This window comes from Misgurnus anguillicaudatus, chromosome 7, assembly GCF_027580225.2.
Source record: "Misgurnus anguillicaudatus chromosome 7, ASM2758022v2, whole genome shotgun sequence".
Lineage (NCBI taxonomy): Eukaryota > Metazoa > Chordata > Actinopteri > Cypriniformes > Cobitidae > Misgurnus > Misgurnus anguillicaudatus.
The window spans coordinates 36,181,749-36,193,724 of NC_073343.2; the positions used below are offsets into that span (position 1 = coordinate 36,181,749).

At 37.6% G+C, this 11,976-nt stretch overlaps 1 protein-coding gene across 1 annotated transcript; it reads right to left on the reverse strand.

The window, feature by feature from the left end:
- Window positions 1–4,903: 4,903 nt before the first annotated feature.
- Window positions 4,904–7,602, reverse strand: dlk1 (delta like non-canonical Notch ligand 1). The gene is made up of 5 exons (XM_055173212.2): window positions 7,403–7,602; window positions 7,251–7,305; window positions 6,931–7,061; window positions 6,604–6,745; window positions 4,904–6,078 (listed from the first exon to the last, which is right to left on the reverse strand). The coding sequence occupies exons 1-5, from the start codon at window positions 7,467–7,469 to the stop codon at window positions 5,361–5,363; spliced, it is 1,113 nt and encodes a 370-aa protein (XP_055029187.2). The 5' UTR covers window positions 7,470–7,602; the 3' UTR covers window positions 4,904–5,360.
- Window positions 7,603–11,976: the final 4,374 nt, after the last annotated feature.

The window sequence follows — 11,976 nt, forward strand, 5'->3', positions numbered from 1 at the left end:
GCTGGACACATACTTGATAATATGAACCGTTTTTAATTAGTTGGTTCATTTTACTCTTTAATTCTTGGAAAATGTAAATTTATAATGATTATGATTTGTTTTTGACAGCACCCACGTGCATTTGTACACTGAGAAACATTTTCCATTATTTGACTCTGATTGTTTTGTGGGAGGACATTAACAAAAGAGATGCAGATCATTTCATGTTTTTCTCAATTGTACAAAAGTCAAGTTAAATAGTAAACCTGAAGATTGTGTTGACTTATAATAACTATAGTGTCTTCTGTGTTTGTAGCTCAATGTCTTTAAATAATAATAATAATAATAGGACAGAGAATTGGTGCCCTAACATGTTGAATAACTTCATGATAGAATCCTCAGCTGAACTGAATTGTTGGTGTATTACTGAAGAAATAAACATGTTCAGGAGAAATAAAGATTTCCCCCAACACACATTCAACGTCTGCTAGATTCCATTGGAATAAAATATTACTGCAGGTTTAACATTCATCATCATCATCATTGCAGGTAACCCCATATACAAGTGCATCTGATACGCTTCCTTTTAAAGAGACTACATTGCCACAGTAACAGCCGAGGGCTGCAGGAGAAAGTCACTACACCTATTCAGACTGAGATTGAGTATTAATGGATTCTCCTCAATATAATCCTATACTGATAGTGAAAACAAGGCTTAACTCTTTCTGAAAGTATCTCATCTGTTGATGGCATGAACGCTTTCTTAGCTGCTACTGTAGAATTGATCACATGTTGATTGCTATGGGAGATAAAGTCCCATCTTCAGTATATCATCATTATTTCATTACATTCAGATTATGCAACCAGCTTGTGAAACGTCTGCAGACTTAAATAGATATTGACGGAGACAGATAATGTAAGCAGAGAGCCGAGGTCAGATGAGGACAAACTTGCATTTGTTTACATGGAGGAGTCATAAACTAATGACAAATCATACAATATAAATAAAGAGATCCCCGTCAATCCATGAAATGTCTTCAAACCTTTTCGGTTTTTCTAGTTGGTGTATCAAAAGCTCAATGTGAATCAACGCAGACTGTCAGACACTAGAGAGGCGACAGCTGAATACCTGACACTTTTACCACATCGTCTGTGGCTACATGTGCATTTCATTGAGTTCAGGAAGACGCGCATTTACCAGCAAAGAAAATTTACAGTAAAAGTCAGATTTCTCGATAGGATATTAGTCATCATCTACTGAACCATGAGTACTGTCGGTCTTAAAGTGTGACTCGCGTCTTACATATTCCTGCTCTGTGAAACTGGATCCCTACACGAGTTTGTGCATCTCTTCATCTGCTCACAATCATGACAGGCTGTGAAGATCCTTTTATGAGATCCTTCACCAGCAGAGCTTCTCGTAACCATCAACAGATATCGCATTTCACACACACGCACGCACACACAAATTCTGGTTTCTATGTTTTGTGGGGACATTCCATGAACGTAATGTTTTTTATACTGTACAAACTGTATATTCTATTCCCCTAACCCAAACCATCACAGAAAACTTTCTGCTACCTCAGATTTTCATGAAACATCCTCCTGTTTGATTTATAAGCTTGTTTCCTCATGCCGGGACCTCACAAATGTCCCCACAAGGTACCAGGTACACACACACGGGCAGACACACGCACAACAGAAGTGAGTTACATTTACTGTACATTCATAGCTTTACGTTATTGACATCAACATTCAATTGATTTACCTTCATGTGAATCCAAAGCCAGCGCTGTATCTTTCAAGACTAAACCCAAGATCACATGCATGCAGCAGTATTTCTAATGACACTCTGAATATTTTCCCATCTAATTTTAATGATTTGTTGTCATGGTTTCAACAGGATTAAAGGGTTTGAGTAGTTGGTCAGATATCTGATTTAAACTTGACCCGTTCAGTGTGTCTCTCTGCCTGTCTCGTCCTTGACCCCGAGGACAATGAGACAAACAGACCCTGTTCCTGCTGCTATGAAGGTCATCACACAACTGATCTACTGACCGTCCTTAAACGTGATGCCCGACCAACGACAACGGGAGGAACCAGTTTAATCCGCTTACCTGTTTACATACCTCGATTGCATTGATATATATATAAATATATATGTATCTCTCTCAGGGGTTTTTCTCCTCCTAGGAGTTTCCCCCCTGGACTATTCAGGAGGGTTTTTTTCATCCCCTGGAGAGTCTGCCACCATTGGCTTAACTTAATACTTTACTGTATACGTTACATTATTACTACGCTCGCTTTTCTATGCTTTTTCCTACATCTATTAATGTAAAGCTGCTTTGAAACAATTAACACTTGTGAAAAGCGCTATATAAATAAAATTCAATTGAATTGTAAATTGCTCTAATCTGTTACAGGATTGAGAAATGAGAAAACTTCATGAACAGCTTCTGTGTTTGCCTACTCCATAGTTAAACAAATCAATCAACCAATTTATCAATCAATCAATTAATTCAACCAACCAACCAATCAATCGTTTAAGGACAGTAAGATGTTAAATCTGCTGATGTGATTGTCAGTATTTCTCTAACCTTTAATTATATAACCCATTTTTAATTGAGTCTTTCTTTACAGGCTGAGCAGATTGACAGTAATATTGCATAAGAGGTTTTAACATCTGTATCTCATCTGTCTCCAAAATGAAATGAATGGGCAGTTTATAATCCGGTCGTCCTGTGTGTGTTACTGTAAATTACAATTATAATCATCTGTATTTCAACTCTTGTATTCTCATACACCACTTCTTTCTTTCTTTTCCTTTAGGTTTTTTCCATTTCCACAGGTAACATTACTGAAATGTCATGTTTCTTAAAACACAAACCCACACATTCCAAATGTCCAGTCCAGTAGAAATGTGCCAATACGAATCACAATATCAGGACCTCTTAAGAATATAAAAACAGCACAATAACTGAGAAAAGATCAACAAGGAGAGATATAAAATACTACTTTAAATTCATTATATTTACATTACATTAATGCCTTTGCAGACACTTTTATCCAAATCGACTCATAAAAAGCATAATGGCATTGATGTTTTGTCAGTATTTGTGTTCCCCATAAATCAAACTTATAAATTTTGCAATCCTCTGCTAGTTGAGCTTCAGTAACATTACAGGAACACGGTAAGATCAAAGACAACATTCATTAGTTGGTATCTGTAGGAAACATTAGCCTGTTATGAATGAAATGTGAGGATGCTGATTCATGAAATGGTTTATGTGATGAGGTTACTTGGTTTAGACGTATTCAAGAGTAAAAGACTCATCCTGTACTTGCATATACAAATAACAGAGAGAAGCTTTCATGTTTTTATAAGTTGAGACGCGATTTATAAATATCATTAACTTCAAAGCTCATGACTCAGAGGTGATGATGATGATGACAGGGTCTGATAATCCTTTTATTAGGATGTCTTTATTGCAGATGATGTTTATAAACATGGCTTCTTTCTTGATGGCTCAGTTATTATTTCAGTCGTATGTAAATGATCATTAGCTGTATCTTAACATCTCCACTAACCCATCATGAAAACTATTCTGATTACTTTGAAAGAAAACAACAGTGTTTAGTTGGCATACACATGTATGTAAGCAATAAGGTACGAGAGGCTGTGCTGTATCGTGAATAAGTAACGGCTGAAGGACGAAGCTGAGGCTGAGACTAGGTTCATTGTAAGAAACAGAGGGTTTGTTGTTATACCTGCTAGAAAATGTAGTTTAAAAACAAATAATTAAATCAAATTCTGTCTATATACTAAAGGTGAATATTGTTTCTATAGATAGATAGATATCCATCATCTAACCATCATTGAATTATGCAGCAATGAATAGAAATAGATTTAGGATATAAAATCATAATAGTGAGTTATTTTGGCGCTGTTTTCTGGTTTCTGCTTATTTCACTTGAAGTTGAAAAACAAACTACCAAAAGGTACACAGACCTTATTTCCCCTGATATTATATTAACAGTTATTATTTTAATGAATAGTATTTACATGAATAGAAAACATTGTTTTCATTTTATTATCATTGTATACCTGAGGCTGTGTGATGATAACTAACCCGGCTGCTGTTTAAAAATGTTTTCAATCCCAGCTATAAGTTACTAGAAGTTGCTGACATGTTTCAAAATGCTGTTATGTTTTAGGTAACAAGACAGATATTAAAATAATATAAGATTGGATTTAGTGACCTACACACCCAACTCAGAAATAAAAAAAACATAAGATGGAGAAATGTACTTGTATGTCTCCAAAACACATCAACACTTTTCACAAATTTACAGGAGATCTTCTGATAGTAAGAGAAAATGACCAAAAGCACAGATTGCTCGGTCCTGTAGAAATATTTAAAGTATAGTCGTAGTTTGTACTTTTTAAAAACACACCAAAGCTTCACTGTAACTTTAGGTTAAATGTAAAGAAACAACAGATTAAGTACAATACAATATGAAGACGCAAAGTATTTCCTGACTGAAAACGACATCACAGTAAACAACTGACTGACAGCTTAAATCATATGTGTTAAATCATATGTGTTAAATCATATGTGTTAAATCATATGTCTTAAATCATATCTCACTCCAAAATCTTGAATCGATGAAATAGACAAAAGGCTTTTTCTATTACAAACATTAAAAAACCTGTATGCTCCTTCAGAAAGATGAATGCTTGCTTAATAAAATAATAGCACGAGCTTAAACTGCATTACAGTATTGAAGCTTACCTGCTGCACGCGCTACTGCTGCTGGACAGAGAGTAAAGGTCAGAGGTCAGACACAGTAGATTGGAGGTTTCTGTGTGACCTCTAGATGGCAGTAAAGACCGCACGAGAGAAATGAATGTAGAACAATACGATCCGAAAACGCACTTCATTTATTACTGTAAACTAATATAAAACACAGCATCCGTCACGTTTAAGTAGAAGACATTGTTCACGAGTGCCTACAGAACAACAATCTTCTTCAATATGGGTACACAAAACAAATTGAAAAAAGAATGCAGTGATATATAAGGTTTGTTCCAGCAGGATTTACATCTGTGAAACAAACAGTCTGAGAAAAACTCTGTGTTCTTTTAATGCAGATCACAAACACAACATTCACGGTCTGATGTCTACATCTCTTACATAGGAGAATATTAAACGTTATGTCTTAAGAAAAAGCACACATTTCTTAACAGGGTTTATATTCCTATACAAATACAAAGGTGCATTCACACACTAAGTTACTTTTGATTAAAACCTACACGTGTATACTAGTAAAAGGTATATGATTGATATTTTTTGTATTTCCACAGAAGCAATGATGGACCTTCATATACTTGTATAATGTTTCCCAAAATGACTGAGTTTAATCTTCTCTGGTAAGATAATGTTGACCTCGCCATCGCTGGCATTCAGAAGGAAATCTCTCTGTTGACGCACCAGCTGACTGTATTTTACATTAGCCACCCACATTTCACATCGATTGAAAAAAATAATGCCTGTAGTGACAAGTACCACCAGACAGGTAAGAAGACCCAGCATGGCCAAACAGATGACCTGACTCTGTGTGGCCAGAAAACCAGACGCTCGAGCCGTCTCCTTCGTGGGGATTTTATGAAGCTTGTGATCGGGTGGCCGAAGAAACTTGTGGAAAGTGTGAGCCGGTACGGTGAGGTGGCCGGGGCCCGCTGCTTTAAATCTGGGTTTGACCTTGAGCTGAAGTTCACAAGATGAGCCGGAAAATCCAGGTGGACAAAGGCAGCGGATCCGGCTGTCTGTACGATTGAAGCAGATCCCTCCATTGACACACCGACCGCTGTCTGAACACAATCTGAAGCTGCAAACGGGACCTGAAAAGGCAGGCGGGCAGACGCAGGTGAACGTCAGGTCACGACTCCTGCAGACACCATCGTTCTCGCACGGGTTGGAATCACAGACGTCAATCTCAGTTTCACAGAAATGTCCTGTAAATCCAGATGGACAGATGCAAAAATTGTCATCAGAGCCATTTCTGTCCACGCGGGTTCCTCCGTTCTGACACGAAGAGCTGTGGATGAAAAACACTCATTTGAATGCGGACGTTTGGACTGTCTGATGAACACGAAGTGAACTGTAAACTGTTATTCAGAAGAATCGTATTTGTAAATAATATAAATACTCTATAATCTGCCACACTAAACCATAAAAGAACCACGCGTACGACTGTTTGGAAATCAGTTCTTGGATTATTAGATAAGAAGGAAATGCTTTGACAGAAAGTCTATGGTGACCCACAAAAACCCTTTGATGATGCATGCACCTTTATTTTTATTATCTGTTGATGCATCTCTCACATAAAGTGAATCAATGTGGTCAAAAATCGATCACAATGCTGGATTTGTAGTATAATGTCAAATATCAACACAATATACTTTATGCAAGCAATATTTCTTTGTCTGCACTATAGGCACCATTTGTTTTTGTTTTGTTGTTCTTGTAAAAGTGAAAGTAGGAAAGATCAAACACTTCTTTAATGTCATTATTGTTTTTAACTGAAGTGAATTTGAAGCAGTATGTAGTGTATGAGTGTTACCCATCAGTTAAAGAGGGGGTGTTGTTCTTCAGCTGACACTGTTTGCCTGTGAATCCAGCCGTACAAATGCAGGTGTAAGAATCTCCCACATCCACACACACAGAGCTACCAAAGCACGGTTTAGATGAACACAAGCTTATGTCTGAAAGAAAACAAAATGACAAACTCTTACTGACAAACATCTTTCTTTCTTAAAGAAGAACTCAATGTCAAATACTAACCCTACACCCTCTGTACTCAGAACAGCAAAATGACTGAGGACAGAATTTCGACATCATCAAATATAAAGAATTACGATTTCAGAGCTGTAAATGTGCTGTAATAAACCTCGATCACAGCGCGCTCCCGTCCAGCCGCGTTCACAGATGCACTGACCCGGTTCCTCACACGATCCGTGCGCGCAATCCGCAGACGGGACGCACCGATCACACGCGATGCCGCGCCAGCCCGCCATGCACCTGCAATTACAACCATGCCTTTAAAATCATCTAAACAAAGTCATGAATGATTTACAATTACTCACACGTGCATGCGCGCGCACACACACACACACACACACACACACACACACACCCGCGCGCACGCACGCCTGTTGCAGTTCATGTGATTGACAAGATCAGATGTTGTGATGCTTGAAATACACACACCTGCATTCTCCTGCGCGCTCACAGAAGCCGTTCACACATCCAGATTCTGGACATTCTGGACCGGAACACACATTTATCATCAAAAGACTTTTATTATTATTTTGATTATTATTATTTTAAAATGTTATCAATATATTCTCGCTGTAATTTACCTTGAGTGAGAACAGATGTGCGGACGAGCAGCGCGCAGGTGAATCCCAGCAGGAGAAAAACATTCATCCTCCTCAAAGCTCAAGATCTTCTGCTAATAATCACACAACCATCATCACACAGAAACAGAACATCTGCCCGTCGAGCTCAATGCCAATACACACACTGACGAGATATAAAAACTCACGCAAGAAAGTCCACGACACTCACTGAACATCTGTGCTGAGAGAGAGAGAGAGAGAGAGAGAGAGAGAGAGAGAGAGAGAGAGAGAGAGAGAGAGAGAGAGAGAGAGAGAGAGAGAGAGAGAGAGAGATGAACTGAATTAAGCACTAATGTAACTATATTTCATTGCATCTACACAAATTTCTTTGTGTCTTCATGGTTTGTGTCAGGTATGTTATCATGTTTTCAGTGCTGGATCCAGAATACACTTAAACCTTATAAAGACTTTAAAGATCATTTCATAATTTGTTTTACTGTATTTTGTATCATTTTTTAAATGAAATGTATTTATGTTGTTGGACTGTAAACTGTGATCTCTCACTGAAGGAATGGCTGGTGTAGATGGGGATGAAATGATTTTCTGGTACATCATTAAAACGCAGGCTCTCATCTCTGCAGTGACCTACATCATGTGCCACATCTCTGTGTTTATGTTAGCGGATATGAACCCACAGATCCTCTTATAAGATCTGCTGGATCAGCTCTGGAGGTAAACACAGATAACTAGATCTCACAATGAATCAAACAATGTCATCCTGATTTAAACTGTGTAAAAATGCTCCACAGGACATGAAGTGTTTCCCACACACAGCTGAATTTATTAAACCACATGAAAAGAATTCAACTGAGATGTTTCCACCTTCATTCCAGCATGTTTTATTGATGTTGGCTTTTCATTTGATTTATTAAAGGATGAGAATTGTCTATCGATTCTTTGATGCAGCTTGAGATTCGTTATTTCATTCATCCCAGGGGTCTCTCAGGCTTTGGGCTGTGATGGATTACAGACAATGAACAGAGCGATGCTGACAGCTTCAACCGCTGGAGATTAACACTCACTCACCCATCAGTCAAACATCTTCATCTCAAGTTAATACAACTCTACAGGACATACAAACTGGTCAAATTGATGTCATTGCAGATTTTTCATGATAGTTTAAAGCCAACACAAGATAAACTGGGGTGAGCACACGCACACACACTCTCTCTCTCTCTCTGAATTGATAAATCAATGTACAAACTCGTTCAGTATATGTTTACTTGCTTATTGTAAACACATTCAGTCTTCAATGACACAACTCCCAAATCACTTCACTTATAGCACTTTACAATTCCATCAATATCACCACATTATACCACGGGTCTGTTGAATGCTTTATTCTGATTGGTTAAGAAATGTCCCACTTCTGTAAAACACACCTGACCCGACAAATGTCTTAAAATAATCACCTGTAATGTTTGTGGTAACCGTGGTATAAGAGGAATATTGTCCTTGAATTATTTGAAAATAATGCACACCAACAGTGTAACTCCGCTTTGCGTCGTGCCGCATTACCACCTTGGGTGTGCATTATTTTTTAATAATTCAACGACCCGTCCTCATTTCTTCCTGACATATTTCATTCACAATATTTCTATATTGAAAAGAGTTTCTATTTTTATGATTAAATTGATCGATGAACTCTTAAACTAGACATGAGTCAAACTGTAATCAAAACACAAACCATCAATGCTCAAGAGGAATAACACAAATGCTATTAATGATTCTTTTGCAGTACAATATGAGTGATAGTGTTGTGTTTGGTGCAGGCGTTTAATGGGTTGTCAGTGAGTTTGTTATTGATTATACTTCAGTGATGTGGCATAAATTCAGGTTTTGTGAGCAGAATCTTTTTATGGCCATACAGCAGTATGAAATAAATGGATAAATACTGGCTTCCATTTGATCAAAAATGATCACGGAGACATCTCCAGCACCTCCTTCATGTTTTCTGCTGCTGCTGCTCTTTTATGTTTGTGTCTTTCATATTAGTGTTACAGTCGAGTTATATCAGCTGCGTCACAGATACATGACACTACTGCTTTTATTTTATGGTCTTTTCAAACTGTTTTTGTTGCTCTTCACATGTTTCTGAAACACAACAGTTAGTTATTAATAAAGCCAATCAGGTGATCAGGTAAGAACATTATTCTTTTACCAGGTTAGTTTTACAATGTCTTTGAGTCATATATCAGTAATCTAGAGATTGACTTGTCAAGCTGAGCTCTGACCCTTCAGAGAGAGTGAACCCGAGGCCGGGGCTCGAGCCCAAAGTTCAACGCCCACAGAACTACACAGAGAAAGGAAGAGAACGGTGAAGGAGGAGATGAGGAGGAGGAGGAGGGATGCTGGAACAATTGCATCTGGACTCAGAGGCCTGAAGGCTGCCTTACTGTATATACGCACATAATGATGATTGACAGGCCTGAATGTTTAGGTTCCTCTCAAACCTACAAGAAGAGTTTTCCTAAGTGACTGCATAATGTATTGCACTATTATCATGTATCAAACATGATAAATCTATTTATTCATCTGCCGCATTTTATATACATCTATATATTCTTTTGTGTTTTGATATAGCTGGAAATGTTTAATAAATGTTTAATCAATATATAAAGAGAGCATTATTCTTCACACGGCTCTTTCTCAGGTTCTGTGTGACCTTTACAGGTGCGTTCTGTAACAACACTCCAGCTGTTCTCAGGTCAGTGTGTGAACATTACTGAAGGTCTGTGATGAAGCAAGTGCACACATCATGGAGTTTGCTACATGTCGAGTGTGTTTGTTTGTGTCATTCTGATCCATTCAGTGATTGATTAAATACAGATGTATTGATGTAGTTCTTTAGAGCAGATTACTGCAGAGAGGCTTCAGGACGGAAATACGGTAACACGTCAAATTTCATTTCATAAACTCGCTCTCATTCATCACAGCAGGCTGTTTGAAATGAAGCCTCAGAATTCGGCAGAGGAACGCTGCAGCTTCCCATCAGGTTACCATAGGGACGACGCACAAAGGATATCTCTGTGAAAGTGACGTCTCCTGCTGCAGTGACCTCTGTCTGTGTTTTCTGATATAACAAGTAACATATCAGCATTCATTATGTAAAACATTAGCTGCCAATTTAAGATAAAAAGTTAAAGGGGCCGATTGACTCCAAAATATATAAAATATATAGAAAATATATAAATATGTATGTACAATTATATTTTTATACAGTACATTTCCATTGTGTGTGTGTGTCTCATTTTTTCTAATGTAGATCTAAATTGTCTATAAATGCTTTGGGAATGCAAATGTACAAATATTTCACAGGCTAAGAAGAATCTCAGAAGTGGAAATTAGAGACAGACAGACAGACAGGAGGTGATGAGAGTCTTATTTTAATACCAGACAGGAGACAGATGAATCCAGGACTAGGGCTTAATAATATTAGGAGATTTAAGTCGTTTTTATAAACATCCCTTACAAAAAGCATCATTGGTGTGAATCTTGAGAAAAAACAATATCACTGATTTATTTTATATTTTATGTTTTTAAATGAAGGCAGCTTAAACATGCATTTTAGTCTTGGACTAGACTTGAGCCCTGTCTGTAAAACGGCCTCTATTATGGTTAGATATCTGTGTGGTTTAACTGAAGATTAAGTGGCGATTGTGGCGTCTTACACATTCATATTTGAGTCTTATTCATCACATAATAGCTACTTGAAGATGACCTGAGAGGCCTCCTGTACTTCTGCACATTTATGAGAACTTTTTCTTCACCTACCTTTAACACTCTTCATTATAAAATGAGATTTCTTAACACAACTCATGTAATAACTAAAAATAAATGAATGGTTACGTTTGTCAAAAGAAAGTTTTAAATATTTTCTCAAGTATATTATTAAGAACCTCTTGTGACAAAAGCTGATCATTAACAGGATCCCGTGTTTCTCTACATCCTTTTGGTCTTGGTGTTGGCTGTACCTTTGAAAAATAATTGGGTCCTGTGTGGATACGAGTCAGTATTATACATATGCAGGCAGCGGTTGTCATAGCAACAGAGGGAGCGATCGCATTCTTCTGCTTTATTTTCAGCTCATGGTGTATAGAGAATTGAACCCCACTATTTCACAAGGGACACGAGTCTCCTAAAAGAGGTGTGACAGAATAACATCTGACAGGAGACGCAGGTTTCAGTCGTTTTACACTAAAGCACATCAGAGTGTTTTTAGTGTCCTGATCTCATGCTGTAACTCCTGTAGTCTATAAGATCAAATCTGTGAAATTAATCTGCAATGACAAAATCAATCACCAAAACTGAATATCCAGATGGATCTTTTATAAAAGCAAGCAAAAGCACAGCTGATTGCATACTGTTGTAGTGATTTTGACACGGGCACAAATTAATTTAGTGATTTTCACATGGGCAACCATTGGTTAGTATGCCATACACAGGACACAAGAGGTTTCACTTCAAGTTTCTCTTCAATCACTTATAGTGCATTAAAGGTATCCATTTGATCATTGTACACATGTGTTCCCTGG

What these genes read in the sequence shown, in the direction of transcription:
- dlk1 (XM_055173212.2), bottom strand. Translation starts at nt 7,469, where the DNA reads ATGAATGTTTTTCTCCTGCTGGGATTCACCTGCGCGCTGCTCGTCCGC. An exon ending in GGGAGCGCGCTGTGATCGAG is followed by an intron (nt 6,746 to 6,930) that starts GTTTATTACAGC and finishes GTTTTCTTTCAG; the next exon opens with ACATAAGCTTGTGTTCATCT. An exon ending in ACCCCCTCTTTAACTGATGG is followed by an intron (nt 6,079 to 6,603) that starts GTAACACTCATA and finishes TTTCATCCACAG; the next exon opens with CTCTTCGTGTCAGAACGGAG.